Raw genomic sequence first — 17975 nt, forward strand, 5'->3', positions numbered from 1 at the left:
ATCCCTAAACCCTTTAAATTCCAGTGCTTTGCTTCTTTTAATTATTTCCATTTGTCCGATATGTAGCTCGATTTGTATATATTTGTTTGCTTGTCTTCACCATTAGATTGTAATCTCCTTGAGGACAAGGGCTCTTTTTTGCCTCTTTTTATATCCCCATCCCTGAGCTTTGTGCATAGTTCCTTGTAGGCTCTTAATAAATGTTTATTGATTTGACTGATTAAGTGCTTCCTGTGTGGCCTCAGAAATGTAACCAGCTGTGTGACCCTGGGCATGTCACTTAACCTCTGTTTGCCGTAAGCCACTGGAGAAGTAAATGATAAACCACTCTAGTATCCTTTGCCAAGAAAAGTACATGGACAGTATTGGTCTGCTATGGTCCATAGGGTCACAACTAGTCTGAAGAGACTAAACAATGGGTTTAGCTCTGGGAATTCAAATGTAAGGAAAAAATAAAGATAGTCTCTGCCCTCATGGAGTTTACATTCTAATGCAGGAAGACGGCATATAAAAGGGAGCTGTAAGGAGAAAATGGAGAGAGGTGGTGGAACCATCTGGAGGGTCAGGTACAAGAACTTGGAGAGGGGTGAGGAAGCAAGCCTACTTGACTTGAGCACTTCCTTGGAGGTGGGGGTGGGGGGGGCTGCAGGAGCTTGATTTTAAAGTCAGACCTGGGAAAGGAGTGAAGGTACTCTACTACTCATTTTGGTGGAATGTCATTTAACTAAAATTGTTCCTCAGTTTCTCTACTGAGACTGAGTGAAAATCTTAGGCTTCTAAAGAGGAAAAGGCCACAGAATTCCCAGAGTTCTCAGGTTTCCTTGTGCACCATTGCCCTGTGGGAAGCTAGGAGGAAAGGTACAGGGAATGAGTAAGGAGTGTCCTTACATAATAGAGAAATACAGTCACTTAGAAAATAGAGAAAAGCAGAAGGATTATCTTCTGGCACATGTCATATTGTACAGATTTCCTCCGCCAGCAGAGCACATTGTTGAGTCAGAGTAAGCAAGTCTGAAGGAGCCTAGAATCTGTTCTGTGACTTGGCCAACATCCCAGTGCCCTGGAAAGAACCAGTTGGGCTTCCTTTCTTGTCATTCCTGCTAATGCCTACAGCTGGTGCTGCTAAGAGTCATGCTGTACTCCCTCAACACCACCTTGCAAATACGTACTAAACAACTTGTCGGCCAATAGACTGGATTTCTCAATTCACAGGGTTATAGATTTAGAACTGGAAGGGACCTTAGAGGTCTTCTAATCCAACCCCCTCATTTTATAATAAGGAAACCAAGTCATTAACATTTCACAGTCCATCATTCTTCTTAGATGGTCTTTGAGTTACTGTGGACCAAAAGAAAAACCAAACCCTCACATTCGTTAAGTGTTCATTAAGCACATACAGTGTGCCAGGCACTGTGCTGGGCACTAAAGAGGAAAGGCTGAGAAAGATCCCAAGCAGTCCCTGCTCCCAAGGAGCTTAAAGTCTAATGAAGGAGATAACACACAAACATTATGTGCAAACAAGATATACAGAGTAAGTTAGAGACAGTCTCAGAGAGAAAGCACTAGCATTAAGGAAAGACCAAGAAAGGTTCCTTGAATAAAATGGGGTTTTAGCTGGTCCTTTAAGGAAGTCAGAAGGTGATGGTTAGGCCAGGCATGAGGGTTAGCCAGTAGAAATTCAGTGTCTAGAAATGAGGAGCAGTGTCATTGGATCACAGAATACACAGAGGCCTGAGAAGACTGGAAAGGTAGCAGTTGGCCAGGTTATGAAGGGCTTTAAAAGCATATCATAAAATTTTATATATTTTATCTTTAATCCTAGAAGAAATAGGGAACCAGTAGAGTTTATTGAGTTGGCAGTCAGGGTATGATATCATAGGACCTGCACTTTAGAAAGATCATTGATTGATAATAGAGAATGGACTAGGGTAGAAAGGGACTTGAAGCAGGGAAGTCAACCAGAAAACTGTTGCAGTAGTCTGTGTGAAGTAATGAGGGTACAGACAAGGTTAGGGACAGTGTCTGAGGAAATAAGAGGGCTTATGTATGAGCAATGTTTGAAGTGGTAGAAAAGATGGGAGTTGGCAACTGATTGGATATCAGTGGACACCTAGTTCGTGAACCTGGGTTCCTGGAAGTATTGTGGTACTTTTAACAGTTGTTGTTTGTCCTTCGTTCTCAAAGAGGACCATGATGTCAGAGAGGTGACACCATGACATGCAAGGGAATTGGATTTAAGTGAGGGAGGGCTGTGCAAAGTCGCTAGCCTCACTTTCTCCTTTGGAGACATCTGGGTCCAGTGGCAAGATCTAGATCAGGATAACTGGAGATGGCCCAGGATACCATGGGAGACCTCAGCCTTTTTAAGCTTTTAAATCTTTCCCAGGTCTCAGTTTGAATAAGACAACACCCATTCAGTGATTAAGGCTAGATAAGAAATGAGGCAGAGTGACTTCCCGCTGCATCCCTTGACAGTAATAGGCAAGTTAGGAAGAGGGGAGGACTTGTGGGAAAAGATAATGCATTCAGTTTTAGGCGTGTTGAGATCACTATGTCTACATCCAGTTTGAAATGTCCCAAGAGGAAGTTGGACATTTGAAATTGGAGGTTAAGAGAGAGGGCAGGGCTGGATAACTTAAATTTGACACAGTGTCTGCACAGGGATGGTAATTGAATCTGTGGGAGCTGATGAGATCATCAGCCAAAATAGTGTAGAGGAAGAAGAGAAGAAAGTCTAGGACAAAGCCTTAGGAGACATCCCTGTTGAAATCACCAATAAAATAGTTTAGTAGGGGAAGAGAAGGTACAGGACAAAGCCTTGAGAGACATTTTCAGTTATTGGGCATGACCTGAATGAAAATCCAGTTAAGGAGACTGACCATTAGACACATAGGAGAAGAAACAGGAGAGAGCAGTGTCACAAAAACCTAGAGAGAATACAGTATTGTGGAGAAGAGGGTGATTGACAGTATTGAAGGCAGCAGAGAGCTCAGGAAAGATGAGGATTGAGAAGAAGTCATTAGATTTGGCAATCAAGAGATCATTGGTAACTTTGGAGAGAGCAGTTTCAGTTAAGTGATGAGGTCAGAAGCCAGATTGCAGAGGTAAGAGAGCAAAAGGAAAGGAAGGAAAAACATTAAATGTAGGTGGTCTTCTCCCAGAATTTAGTCACAGAAGGGAGGAGAGGTATATAGATATCTAGAAATTCAAGATTATTCTTAGATAGGGAGTATGTATTTTTTTTTTGTTTATTTCTTTAATTCTGTCTCCTCTAAAATCTTAGTCTAGTGGCTTACCACAGCACAAGGGTGATATTGGCTTCTTGGAGTACAGTCTAAGCCTGGTTCCACTAACTTGGAGAGCCTTTGAATAGAGGTGTGGCCCTTGTGTTACCATAAGCAATTCCTTTAACTTCTCAGGGCCAAACCTCAGCTAATAGAAATGAAACTTGACCAGTTATTTGTGCCTCCAGTGGTGGCTCTCTATTCACTATTCCATGCAGCCTCTTTGGCATGAATTATAGAGGAGAAAGCACCATCTCTCTAAAAGCTTTTAATAGGGTTTCTCAACAGGTGCAATTACCTGAGTTCCTCTAATAGTAAAGCACCACTATGGTATTCGGAGATCCCTTATTTTGTTCTGTGACCCAAGAAGTCATTTCCTGTCTTTACTTCAAAATTCCATAAAGTTGTGTGTAAGCTAAGCTAAGCAGCTGCTGAGAACCATCTGAGATATGTGATACATTAGGCGGGAGGCAACCAAGAAGAGGTTAATGGATAATTGCAGTGTATCATTCTTCATAAACACAGTTATTAAGATTAATTGTTTTCATGTTTTCTTTGGCACAGTTTATTTTACTTAGATTAAGGGAGATGAATGCAGAAATGTGCACACGCATGTGGTATCAGGAAGAATATTAATAGCATGTCCAAGGACACTGACATCATAGTTGGGGAAGAGGTTATAATCCCTTAAAAATGAGTAAATGAGGTGAAGCTAATGACTTCTCAGACACTGGGAGCCACTTTAGATGCCTCATCTACTTTTTACTTAAAGTTGGCCCAGCCTCTTAGGATTTTCATTATTCCAATTCTTTCGTACCTTCTCTTGCATCTGCAGCATTTTCTAAGGACATTTTTTCCCCTTGAGAAAACTGCAGACACATCTCTGGTAAAGAAGCATCATTTCATTGACCTAGAGAGTTAAGGCTAGGCTCGGTGCCAGCTGGAGAGAGGCTTTAGCAATGTGAGTCAAGAAATTGTTCTCAAGGTACCTTAGCTCCTGAAGTCTGTGGAATAAGATGAATGAAACTGCCTAGGATCATCCTGAAAATGTACAGAAATGAGTTACCCCTTGTTGTCAACTCAGCATATTAAGGAGATGACATTTTACCCAAGAGATTAATTGTACCCCACATCTAGAATTGGATCTGTGACTGGAGGGCTCCAGAGTTGCCATTCAAGGGCAGACAGCCCAGGAATAGCTTCCATTTTCTACGGTCAACTTGTAAAAAAACAACTATAAAATGGAATGTGTATACACCAAATTGATTTGGAAAATGTATTTGCCCCAGATAAAAAGTTCTGGCTCTTCTCATGAATTATCTCAAACTTTGAGTTAGTAGCTCTTTCTATGCTCAGGTTAAATAAGGTCATTGATCCTAAAGTTGGACCTTTCCCAGAAGCTTCAGGATTTGACACATCTCTCTCATACTTTGTACAGAAGCCCTGGGCTCAAACCCTAGATCATCCTCTTACTATCTGTGTGATCATGAGCCAGTCACTTTAACTGTTTGACTTTAGTTTCTTTATCTATAATATTTTGGAGGGGGAGAAACTAGGTGCCTTAATTTGTTTTTGGGTTGATTTTTTTTATACTTTACAATGAATTACAACTTATTCCTCATATACTTTCATGGGATGCTCAAATAGTCTAGATCATAAAGCTATTTCTTTTCTAGTCATAAGTAAACCTCATTTCTAAAATTTCAGTGTTTTTTTAAAACTTTTTTTAATCCTTTTTTTCAAAACCCTTTCTCAACCTTTTTCCCTCCCTCAACCAGTAAGAAAGCAAGGAAAACAAAACTGATTACAAATTCCTTCCCCCACCAAAAAAAAAAAGCAAGGAAGAAAAAAAATATGCTTCAGTGTGCATTTTAGTTCATCATTTCTCTATCTGGAGTTGGATAGTTTTTTTAATCATGAGTTCTTTGAAATTGGGGTGGGTCATTGTATTGTACTTGCCTTGAATTTTGGCTACTGTTTGTTTTATCTTATTGGTCTTGCTACAGACCAGATTGTTAGGGTCGGTAGCCAATAGGATATATTAAACATATGGGTGGATGTTGGCCTTTAACTAATGGAAATTTTCTCTTCTGCAGTGCTCATTTTTGCCAAAATTCTCCATTCATATAGAAACCAAGTATGAGGACAACAAAGGAAGCAACAATAGCGTGAGTATTTATTTTTTCTGACCTGATAGTATACATGCTTACTCTTGGAAGGGGCTTTGAAAATCATGTTAATCCACCCTGAATGCAATGCAGCCGGAAACAGTACAGGACCAGAGATAAGATCACATGTAGTTTTTACTTTTTTGTAGCCAGAAAGGTTTTGGCCTTAGGATCTGACCTTTGGAACCAGATTTGTCTATAGAATTACCTTCTTTAGTGTTTTTTTTTTTTTTGCTAGAGTTATTAATTCCCCTGTGACAATTTTGTTTCTTTTCATTTGTAACAGCTTTCTTTAGGCTTGTGTCAAATTGCCTTTTTAGAAAACTCTTGAGATTTAGAGGGAGGGATATTTTCCTGGGGGAGAGATAAAAGCACTGGGGACACCTAAGTCCTGTGCCTGCCCCTGTCAGTTATTTGGGACAGATTATCCAACCTGATGGAATAGGGGAATGGAAGGTCAGCTTCCCTTTAATAAAATGTTTATGGACACTATCACTTCCCTAGAAACCTCTCTTGTATATGAAATCCAAAATAGCTAAGGAAAACATTGTCCAATATATTACCTAACTACACGTGCAGCATTTGACACCTTTAGTCTACCCCAACTCTACCAGGAGAATAAAAGTGTTCTTTACCCCTCTGGAATCAAGATGGGTGATTTCACATAATATCAATTCAGTCACTCAATCAACAAACATTTATCAAGTACCTACTTTGTGTCTAGTACATGTATGTCTTTTAGTGCTGGTTTCATTTAAATGAGTATATTAGCTGTGTGTATTCTTCTTGAGATTAGACTTTTTTTGCTCTTCATCCTTTCATACAAGTTTTCGCAGGTTTCTCTGCAACTCGACCTTTTGTCATTTCTTATTGCATTTATATATCACAGTTCATCCAACCATTCCCCAATAGAAGCTTCTACTTTTTTGCTATTGCCAGTAAATTTTGTTGTATATGTGGGACCTTTCTGTTTCTGACGACCTTGATAGTTTTTTAATCACAGATGGTTGTTTCTAATAAAATATTAGTACATATGGAAATTCAGTTTTATTTGGTAGTAACTTTAGAATTGAAAAAAAAAGCATAGTGTATAATATATTTTCTCCACATTGATGCTACTTATACTGTGTGTATATAGATCCTAATCTAAGGAATGAGTCCTAACTTTTGGAGAATATTACTGTTTCAGCAAAATTTGATGATATCTCTAGTTGAAAAGGTTGCTATATACCTCCTCACAGAAAAGAAACCAAGTAATGATTTGTTAAACTAACTGTAAAATATGGCCACACCAGAGACAATCCCTTAATGAGGTGTGAATGAGGCTCTTGTGAATCAGAAAGAAAGCATCCTAGTAGGGTAAAAGAGTGATAATTCAGTCCTCTGGATGACCTTTAGAAGTAGTTTCATTGAGTCCAGGAGACAGACTCAAAGAGGAGCCCATTTCCTGATGGAACAAATAGAAGATGCTTGGAACTGGAGAAAGGGAACTTGTAAGATGCTTGTGGAGCTGGAGAGCACAAATATAGGTAGTGATAACTTCACTAAGAAAACGACCAGAATTTTTTTTTCATTTTTCAAATGCTTTATTAACTTCTGATTTACATCATTCATTTCCGGAAGATTTTGAGTTACAAATTTTCTCCCCATTTTTCCCCTACCCATCGCCCCAAAATAGCAGTCCCATAGGATATCCTTTCCTCCAATCTGCTCTCTCCCATATTTTCTCCCATACACCTTTCAACTTCTCCAGTATGGCATGGTGGATCTCTATGCCGCAGTGCCTGTATATCTTATTTCCCAATTTCATGTAAAATGGTATTAATAATTATGTGTATATATATATATATATACACACACACACACACATCCCTTGTCACCCACCCTTACTGGAAGATAAGCAGTTCAGTATACGTTGTATGTGTGTGACTAATGCAAAACAATAACATAGTAGATATATTATAAAAGACTGACTATATTTCCCTCCCTCCTATCCCACCTCCCACTTGTTCTGTTCTCTACTTTGATCCCATCCCTTTTCAAAAGTGGGTGCTTCCAACTTCCCTCTCCCCCAGCCTGCCCTCCCTTCCATCATCCCCCCTCTCATTCCCTTCTCCCCTACTCTTCTGTAGGGTAAGATACTCTATTTAGTGTGTATTTCATTCCCTCCCCAGGCCAAATTCAGTGGGAATACGGTTGACCCATTCCCTTTTGCCTTCCTATTCTTCCCCTCCATTGTAATCATTTTCCCTTGCCTCTTCTATATGAGATAGCTTATGCCATTCTGTCTCTCCCCATCTCCTCTCATTATATTCCTCTCCTACCTCTTACTTTCATCTTTTAAATATAATCCCTTCCTATTAAATTGGTCCTGCGCCCTCTATGTACAGCTGTAAACATGTATATACACATTCACATATGTATTCATATGCCCATATACCCTCATATATAGATATGTATATATTTATTTCTTTATTATTTGTTTACTTTTAGTTTACAGAATTCAATTCCACAATTCCTTGAGTTTCACATTTTGTCCCCCCTCCTTACCTTGCCCCCCATGGTGGCATATAGTCAAATATAGGATCTGTAAATACTTTCACATTATACATTAGTCAGGTTATAAATAAAGATGGATTGTATCAGATGGAATGAAAAATGGTAAAGAGGACATAAAACCAAACAAGAAAAGGAAAAAGATCAGGTATTTTGCTTCCATCTGGTTATAAACTCAGTTCTTTCTAGTTCTTTCTCTGGATGCACACGTTTCTCTCCATCATGAGTCTTTTGGGGTTGACTTATATCATTGCATTGCTGAGAAGAGTCCAGTCTATCAAAGTTGGATATCACCCATATGTTGTGTCTGTAATTGTGTACAAATTTCTCCTGGTTCTACTCTCCTCACTCAGCATCAGTTCGTATAAGCCTCTCCAGGTAAATATGAAGTGCATCTGCTCCTCATTTCTTATAGCACAATGGTATTCCATAACATGCATATACCACAACTTGTTCAGCCCTTTCCCAATTGATGGGCACCCCTTTAATTTCCAATTCTTTGCTACCACAAAAAGAGCTGCTATAAATATTTTTGTACTTATGGGTCTTTTTCCCACTTCTATGATCTCTTTGGGATACAATCCTAGAAGTGGTATTGCTGGGTCAAAGGATATGAAATTATTTATAGCCCTTTGGGCATAATCCCAGATTGCTCTCCAGAAAGGCTGGATCAGTTCACAACTCCACCAGCAATGCATTAGTGTTCCAATTGCCCATATCCTCTCCAGCATCTGTCATTTTCCTGTTTTGTCATCTTAGAAAAATCTGACCTCAGAGTTGTCTTGATTTGCATTTCTCTAATCAGTAGTGATTTAGAGCATTTCTTTATGTGCTTATAGATATCTTTAATTTCGTTCTCTGAAAATTGCCTGTTCATATCCTTTGACCATTTATCAGTTGGGGAATGACTTATATTCTCATAAATTTGACTCAGTTCTCTGTATATTTTAGAAATGAGTCCTTTGTCAGAGACATAGGTTGTAAAGATTCTTTCCCAATTTCCCACCTCCCTCTTAATCTTGGTTACATTGGCTTTGTTTGTACAGAAGCTTTTCAATTTCATGTAGTCAAAATTATCCATTTTACATTTTATAATGTTCTCTAATTCTTGTTTAGTCATAAAGTCTTTCCCTCTCCACAAATCTGACAGGTAAACTATTCCTTGTTTTACGACACTACAGTATCAACCTTTATACCTAGATCATACACCCATTTAGACTTGATTTTGGTATATGGTGTTAGATAATGGTCTATGCCCAGTTTCTGCCATACTATATTCTAGTTTTACCAGCAGTTTTTGTCAAATAGTGAATTCTTATCCCAAAAACTAGAGTCTTGGGGTTTATCAAACAATAGATTACTATAGTCTTTGACTTTTGAATCTCGTGTGCCTAATCTATTCCATTGATCCACTCCTCTATTCCTCATCCAGTACCAAGTAGTTCTGATGACTGCTGCATTATAATACAGATTGAAATCTGGTATAGCTAGTCCACCTTCCCTAACATTTCTTTTCATTAATTCCCTTGATATTCTGGACTGTTTATTCTTCCAAATGAATTTTGTTACTATTTTTTCTAGCTCCATAAAGTAGTTTTTTTGGTAAATTAATTGGTATGGCACTAAATATATACTTTAATTTAGGTAAAATTGTCATTTTAATTATATAAGCTCAACCCAGCCATGAGCAATAGATATTTTTCCAATTAGTTAGATCTGACTTTATTTGTGTGAAAAGTGTTTTGAAGTTGTGGTCATATAGGTCCTGGGTTTGTTTTGGCATGTAGATTCCCAAATATTTTATAATGTCTACAGTAACTTTAAATGGGATTTCTCTTTCTATCTCTTGCTGTTGAATTTCATTAGAAATATGTAGGAATGCTGAGGATTTATGTGGGTGTATTTATATCCTGCAAGTTTGCCAAATTTATTTATTGTCTCAAGTAGTTTTTTACTTGATTTTCTAGGATTCTCTAAGTATATCATCATATCATCTGCAAAGAGTGATAGCTTGGTCTCTTCTTTGCCTAATTTGATTCCTTTGATTTCTTTTTCTTCTCTGATTGCTACTGCTAACATTTCTAGTACCAGATTGAATAAGAGGGTGATAGTGGACATCCTTGTTTCACCCCTGATCTTATTGGAAATACTTCTAGCTTCTCCCCATTACATATAATACTTGCTGTTGGCTTTAAATAGATGCTACCTAATATTTTAAGGAAGGCTCCATTTAGTCCTATACTTTTTTTTTTTTTTAAAGCAATCGCGGTTAAGTAACTTGCTCAAGGTTACATGGCCAGTTTTTCTGGGTGTGATGCTAAGTATCTGTGCCTGGATTTGATCCCCAGGTCATCCCGACACTTGAGCCGGTGATATTACTCGCTGAGCCACCTGGCCGCCACTATATTCCTATACTTTCTAATGTTTTAAATAGGAATGGATGTTGTATTTTGTCAAAAGCCTTTTCTGCATCTATTGAGATGATCATGTGGTTTCTGCTAGTTTTATTGTTGATATGACCAATTATACTGATGGTTTTCCTAATATTAAACCATCCTTGCATTCCTGGAATAAATCCTACCTGATCAAAGTGTATTATTCTTGAGATAAGTTGCTGTAGTCTTTTTGCTAGTATTTTATTTAGAACTTTTGCATCTATATTCATGAGGGAGATTGGTCTATAATTTTCTTTCTCTGTTTTATCTCTTCCTGATTTAGGTATCAGTACCATATTTGTGTCATGTAAAGAATTTGGTAGGACTCCTTCTTCACTAATTTTCCCAAAATAATTTGTAGAGTATTGGAATCAATTGTTCTTTAAATGTTTGATAGAATTCACTAGTAAATCCATCTGGCCCTGGAAATTTTTTCCTAGGGAGTTGACTGATGGCTTGTTCAATTTCTTTTTCTGAGATGGGGTTATTTAAGTAATTTACTTCCTCTTCAGTTAATCTGGGCAACTTGTATTTTTGTAAATATTCATCCATTTCCCTAAGATTGTCAAGTTTATGTGCATACAACTGGGCAAAACAATTCCTAAGTATTGTTTTGATTTCCTCTTCATTGGAGGTAGATTCACCCTTTTCATTTTTGATACTCATAATTTGATTTTCTTTTTTTTATCATATTGACTAAGGGTCTATCAATTTTGTTGGTTTTTTCATAAAGCCAGTTCTTAGTTTTATTTATTAATTGAACAGTTTTCTTGATTTCAGTTTTATTAATCTCTCCTTTGTTTTTCAATATTTCTAATTTAGTATTTAATTGGGGATTTTAAATTTGTTCTTTTTCTAGGTTTTTCAATTGCGTGCCCAATTCGTTGACCTCCCTTTTCTCTAATTTAATCATGTATGCACTCAGGGATATAAAACTTCCCCTAAGAACTGCCTTTAATGCATCCCGCAAATTTTGGTATGTTGTCTCATTATTATCATTCTCTTGAATGAAATTACTGATTGTTTCTATAATTTCTTGCTTGACCCACTCATTCTTTAGGATTAAATTGTTTAATTTCCAATTCGTTTTTAGTCTGTCTTTCCATGTTCCTTTATTGCACATAATTTTTATTGCATCATGATCTGAGAATGATGCATTTAATATTTCTACCTTACTGCATAGAATTGTGAGGTTTTTATGCCCTAGAACGTGGTCAGTTTTTGAGTATGTGGCATGAATCACTGAGAAGAAAGTATATTCCTTTTTATCCCCATTCAATTTTCTCCAGAGATCAATCATACCTATCCTCTCTAAAATTCTGTTCACCTCCTTAACTTCTTTCTTGTTTATTTTGAGGTTGGATTTATCAAGTTCAGAGAGGGGGAAATTAAGGTCTCCCACTAGTATAGTTTTGCTATCTATTTCTTCCTCTAAATCCTTCACCTTCTCCTCTAGGAATTTGGATGCACTTGGTGCATATATGTTAAGTAATGATATTGCTTCGTTCTCGATGGTGCCTTTTAACAGGATATAGTTTCCTTCCTTATATCTTTTAATTAGGTCAATTTTTGCTTTTGCTTTATCTGAGATAAGGATTGCTACCCCTGCTTTTTTTACTTTAGCTGAGGCATGATATATTTTACTCCAGCCTTTTACTTTTACCCTGTGTGTATCCCTCTGTTTCAGATGTGTTTGTTGTAAACAGCATATTGTAGGATTATGATTTTTAATCCATTCTGCTATCCATCTCCATTTTATGGGAGAGTTCATTCCATTCACATTTACAGTTATGATTGTTATCTGTTTCTTTCCCTCCATCCTATTCCCTCCCCTGTTAATGCTCATATTTTTCCCCCTTCTCCCTTCCCCCCCTTAATAGTTTTCCTTTTGACCACTACCTCCCTCAGTATGCCCTCATCAGCCCCTCTCCTTTATCCTCCCCTTTCCCCTTATTTCTTCCCTCCCTACTAACTAACCCCCCCTTTCGTAGCCTTTTCCCCCTCCTACTGCCTGTAGGATATTTTTATACTTAATGAACTATGTTATTTCTTCTTCTCACCAAGAGTGCCAGGAGCAAGTCTCATGCAATGCTCCTCTCCCTCCCCTCTTTCCCTCTAAAATGATACTTTTTGCGTTTCTTCTCCATAGAGTCCTATGCTTAACTGGTTGTTATTCTCTCCCTGCACCAGAACCAATGAGGGAAAAGCTCATATGATTCTCATCTCCCTCCCTTCTTTTCCTCTGCTATACTCTTTTTATGTCTCTTTGTGCGGCATAATTTACCATTTTCCACTTCGTTCATTCCTCTTTTTCCATTGCAGTCCCTTTGCAGTCCTTAATAAGTTTTTTTTTTAAATGATCATTTTGTGTATTTTATACTCATACCCTCTACTTGTTTATAACCAGTTTGCTCATATCAAATAGCAGTGTGTGTGTATGTGTGTGTGTGTGTGTGTGTGTGTGTGTGTTTTCCTTGTTTACCTTTCTATGTCACTGTTGCATCTCGTAATTGGAGGTTGAATTTTCCATTGAGTTCTGGGTTTTTTATCAGGAAGGTTTGGAACTCTGTTATATTGTTGAATGACCATCTCTTTGCCTGGAAGAATATGCTCAGTCTCGCTGGGTATGTGTTCCTTGGTTGTAACCTGAGCTCTTTTGCCTTCTGGAAAATTGTATTCCACTGCCTCAGATCTTTCAGTGTAGAGGCTGCCAAATCCTGTGCGATCCTCACTGTGGACCCTTGATATTTAAATTGTTTCTTTCTGGCTGCTTTAAGTATTTTCTCTTTTATCTGGTAGTTCTGGAGTTTGGCCATGACATTTCAAGGACTTTTCAGTTTGGGATCTCTTTCAGCAGGTGTCTGGTGGATTTCTATTTTACCCTCAGGTTCTAGTATCTCAGGGCAGTTTTCCTTAAGGAGCTCTTGGAGAATGTTGTCCAAGCTCATTTTTTTCATCATTATATTCTGGTAGGCCTCAGATTATCTCTCCTGGAACTGTTTTCCAGGTCAGTTATTTTTACTTTGAGGTATTTTACCTCTTTTTCTAATTTTTCATTCTTGTAGTTTTGTTTGACTAATTCTTGGTTCCTCATAGAGTTTATTTGTTTCAATTTGGTTGATTCTAGTTTTTAGCAAATCATTTTCCTTGGTTAATTTTTGGAGCTCCTTTTCCATATCTTACACTTTTCTTTTTAGAGAGATGTTTTCTTCATTATAATGTTTTTCTTTTTTCTTATTAAATATAATGTTTTTTCTAATTCATCAATTTTGGCTTTGAGAGAATTATACATTTTGTCTTCTATCTCTCATTAGGTTTTCAAAGTTCCTTTTGATCTTATCTAGGAGAGCTTTCTGTGCTTGTGACTGTTGCTCTTTCAGCTGTGGGTGTGTAGTCCACATTGTTTCCCTCTGAGTTTGATTCCTCCCTCTCAGGATAGTAGGACTCCAGAGTCTTTGTAGTTTGCTTTCTACCCATTTTGAGGCAGGGGCCTAGCCACACCTTTCCTCTAGGGATCCCAAGCCTTTACTGTAGAGGCTTTTGCCCTGGGGCAATAGTTAATATGTTTTCAGGGTCAGAGGGTGTGGGTTGGAGCAGGTGAGGTTCACTCTGTCATCCTGGTCTTTGGAGATCCTGATAGTGGCCTTTTTTTTTTTTTTAATCTCTGGGCTATGAAGTTGTAACCCCAGGATTATTTGCTGTCCTGGACAGGGGGCCCTGCATTGGGTTCTTACCTTGCTCTTTCTAGTACCAGCCCTTTGGTTGTGGCCTGGTAATGGCCTGGTAGTGGCTCTTGTGATTGGTGGGACTTGCCTTTTGAGTTGATGAGGTGCCTTCCGGGCCTGCTTCTGTGTCTCGACATGTATATATTTCTGTTCCCTTCAACAATTTTCATACCAAAAAAAGTTTTGTCAGTTACAATTATTGTTTTCCCACATAGGAATGTTAATAGATCAACTTTGATAAGTTACTTATGATTTTTTTTCCCTGTTTACCTTCTCATGCTTCTCTTGCTTCATGTATCTGAATGTCAAATTTTCTGTTTTTTTTTTTTTTCATCAAGAATGCTTGAAAGTCCTGTATTACACTGAATAACCATATTTTCCCCTGAAACATCATACTCAGTTTTGCTGGGTAGGTGACTCTTGGTTTTAATCCCAGCTCCTTTGACCTCTGGAATATCATATTCCAAGCCCTTCTATCCCTCAGTGTAGAAGTTGTCAGATGCTAGGTTATCCTAATTGTGTTTTCATAATATTCAAATTGTTTCTTCTTGGCTGCTTGTAATATTCTCTCCTTAATCTGGGAATTTGGGAACCTGGCTATAATATTCCTAGGAGTTTTCTTTATTGGGTCTTTTTCAGGGGGTGATCAGTGGATTCTTTCAACCTCTATTTTGCCCTCTGGTTCTAAAACATCAGGGCAGTTTTCTTTGAGAAATTCCTAGAGGATGACTTCTAGGTTCTTTTTTTGATCATGGCTCTCAGGCAGTCCAATAATTTTTAAATTATCTCTCCTAGATCTATTTTCCAGGTCAGTGGTTTTTCCCATGAGATATTTCACATTGCCTTCTATTCTTTCGTTTGTTTGCATCTGTTTAACAGCATCTTGATTTCTCATAAAGTGATTAGCTTCCATTTGCTCCAATCTAATTCTCAAGCAATGATTCTCCTCAGTGAGCTTTTGAGCTTCTTTTTCCATCTGGCAAATTTGGCTTTTTAAGGAATTCTTCTCCTCATTGCCTTTTTTAGCCTCTTTTTTACCATTTGAGTTAGTCTATTTTTTTTAAGGTGTTATTTTCCTCAGTCAGGCTGTTGACTCTCATTTCATAATTTTCTTGTATCATTCTCATTTCTCTTCCCAATTTTTCTTCTACTTCTCTTATCTGCTTCTTAAGGTCCTCTATGGTCCGTAACCAGTTGGTGTTTTCCTTTGAAGCTTTTGGTGTAGGAGTTCTGACTTCACTGTCTTCCTCCTCTTCCATGCTTTGCTCCTTCTTGTCCCCAAAATAGGAGTCTAATGTTGGAATCTTCTGTCTGCTTTGTTTCCTTTGCCTGGTCATGTCACCCCTCAGTTACTTGAGCCCTGGGCTTTTTGTCACAGTAGGACTCTGCCACCAGACAGGGGAGATTTTGTTCTAAACATTGGAGTTTTCTCAGCTGCCAGAGGTATTAGATGGGTGACCTCTCTGAGGCCTCCACACACTCTGGCAAGCTGGATGCACACTCCAGGACCTCCACCCTAGACTGCAAGCCAGATCCAAGGAGGTTAAAGCAAGAGTGATTAACCCTCAGACTGGTCACTTGGTCCCCCTACACTCTGCCATCCAGGAGCTGAAGCTGCCACATGTGGCTGGCTGGCTTTGCCAGGCAGCTTGCCAGCTTTTCGTCCCTGGGGTAAACCTGACGCACTCCCTCTTCCTGGGTCCCAAAGTCCAGACTGCACTGACCACTCACTTTGTGTTTCACATCTATGTGTTGATAATTCTGGAACTGGCCACAGTTGCTGCTGATCTGGAGTCCCCTTGGCCCTGGCTGGTCAGGCCCTCCCTGTGGCTAAAGCCTCTGGTTGTCATGGGCCTTGGCTCGCCTCCCAGAGTGCTGCGCTGGCCAATTACTGCCAGCCTGCTGGGCTGTCCTTAGGTGGAGGTTAGCTTCTTTGTTTCATTTTATGGGTTGTGTAACACCTGAGTTTGTTCAGAGTCCCCTTTTTACATTGATTCGGGAAGGTGGCAGTGGGAGCCGCTCAGAGGTCCTGCTTCTACCACGTCCAGAATTTTTAAAGAGCCTCTTTGGACTGATCAGGCACAGACTGGGTTGGAACCCAGGTTGTATTGCTGAAAATCCTCAAGGAAGTAATCCTAAATCTCCCTTAACCTCTTTCATGGCAGCTTGAACACATTATAGTCATTTTTAGTTGTATCCAACTCTTTGTGTCCCCATTGGTGGTTTTCTTGGCAAAGGTACTGGAGTGGTTTTGCCATTTCCTTCTCTAGCTCATATAATAGATGAGGAAATTGAGGCAGACAGGGTTAAGTAACTTGCCCAGGTTCATACAACTATTAAGTGTCAGAGGCAAGATTTGAACTCAGGAAGATCAGTCTTTCAGACTCCAGGCCTCACACTGTATTCACTGTACCACCTAGTCAATGCCCATAAGCATTAGTAACAATAAGTATTTGCTAGTCAGGCTGTTCTCAATTGAAAACATATTTAATCCTAATAATTAGTAGATCGAAGAACAAATTATAGAAACAATAAATAGTTTCATCAAATAAATTGACAACTACGTATATTTACCTAAACTTTTGACTGCAGTCAAAACAGAAAAAAACATATAAGTGAAATGGATTTGAAACTAAACAACTGTTAAGTACAAGAAATTTTTTAAAAATTCAAACTAAATACAAAATAGAAACTTTGAAAATCAAAGAAGAGATGAACAAAATTGAAAGCAAAAAATACATTGAATAGGTAGATAACACTCAGTTTTTTTGAAAAACAAAAAGATAAACAAGTCACTCCAAGGTTTGGGTAGCAATAGTGATAGGGGGAAAAAAGCACACAAAGCATTTAAGAATAAACAAAGCAGATGGGTCAACATTAAGAGGGAAACATAGACAAGCAAAACAATTTTGAAAGTATCTATCATGTAAAACTTAACATATTTTTAAAGGAATAAGTTGTAAGTTTTGCAAATTCATATACATTCTTCATTATCTGGCCTTTGTAGATAGAAATGTTCAGGTTTATTGATGATTTTCCAGTTCATAAAATTTTTCTAAATGCTTTATCAAAGAAATTTCCAGCAGAGTTTTCCCCCAGGTACCTTTCTTTACCTTTTAATTATAACTGCTTAGATTTTGTTTTGCAAAATTTTTCAATTTTGTGTGACCAAAATTATCCATTTAAATTTTTATAATCAACTGCCCTTTATTTAATTAAGAATTCTTCTCTTATCCAGATTTTTAAACAGTTTCTTCACTTCTCTTGCAATTTACTTTTTTTTTTAAAGCAGTCGGGGTTAAGTAACGTGCTCAAGCTTACATGGCCAGTTATTTCTGGGTGTGGTGCTGAGTTTCTGAGCCCGGGATTCGATCTCCAGGTCATCCCAACACTGGAGCCAGTGCTCTTACTTGCTGAGCCACCTTTCTGCCCCTAAGCAATTGGGGTTAAGTAACTTGCTCAAGGTTACACGTCCAGGTGTTTCTGGGTGGGTGCTAAGTGTCTGAGTCCAGGATTCGATCTCCAGGTCATCCCGAAACTGGAGCCAGTGCTCTTACTCGCTGTGCTACCTGGCCGCCCCTGCAATTTACTTTTGATGCATCCATTGGTAGCTTATTGTGGTTTATGTGTGAGTTGCTTGCCTAAATATAATTTCTGCTAGTCTACTTTACAGTTATTCCAAAAATTTTTGTCAAATAATAAATAGCTAACATTTATATCATGCTTACTATGTGCCAGGCACTGTGATTGGAAGTAGGTGCTATTATTATCTATATTTTACAGATGAGGAAACTGAGTCAAACAAGA

At 38.3% G+C, this 17975-nt stretch overlaps 2 protein-coding genes and 1 long non-coding RNA gene across 4 annotated transcripts in view; 2 read left to right on the forward strand and 1 right to left on the reverse strand.

Annotated features, from left to right (window-relative positions):
• Window positions 1-17975, forward strand: part of PITPNC1 (phosphatidylinositol transfer protein cytoplasmic 1) — a 432818-nt gene that overhangs the window by 248534 nt on the left and 166309 nt on the right. For both annotated transcript variants that reach the window (XM_069076613.1, XM_069076614.1), the window contains one exon: window positions 5381-5452. In XM_069076613.1, coding sequence (XP_068932714.1) covers window positions 5381-5452 — 72 coding nt within the window. The remainder of the gene's footprint in view (window positions 1-5380; window positions 5453-17975) is intronic.
• The window catches only part of LOC138152623 (uncharacterized), a 634969-nt gene that overhangs the window by 95725 nt on the left and 521269 nt on the right, over window positions 1-17975 (reverse strand). The window lies entirely within an intron of this gene.
• Window positions 1-17975, forward strand: part of NOL11 (nucleolar protein 11) — a 276383-nt gene that overhangs the window by 43090 nt on the left and 215318 nt on the right. The window lies entirely within an intron of this gene.

The sequence above is a fragment of the Petaurus breviceps genome, unplaced genomic scaffold, assembly GCF_028583685.1.
Source record: "Petaurus breviceps papuanus isolate PSGF00001 unplaced genomic scaffold, PetGlider_PUasm1.0 90925, whole genome shotgun sequence".
Classification (NCBI taxonomy): Eukaryota; Metazoa; Chordata; class Mammalia; order Diprotodontia; family Petauridae; genus Petaurus; species Petaurus breviceps.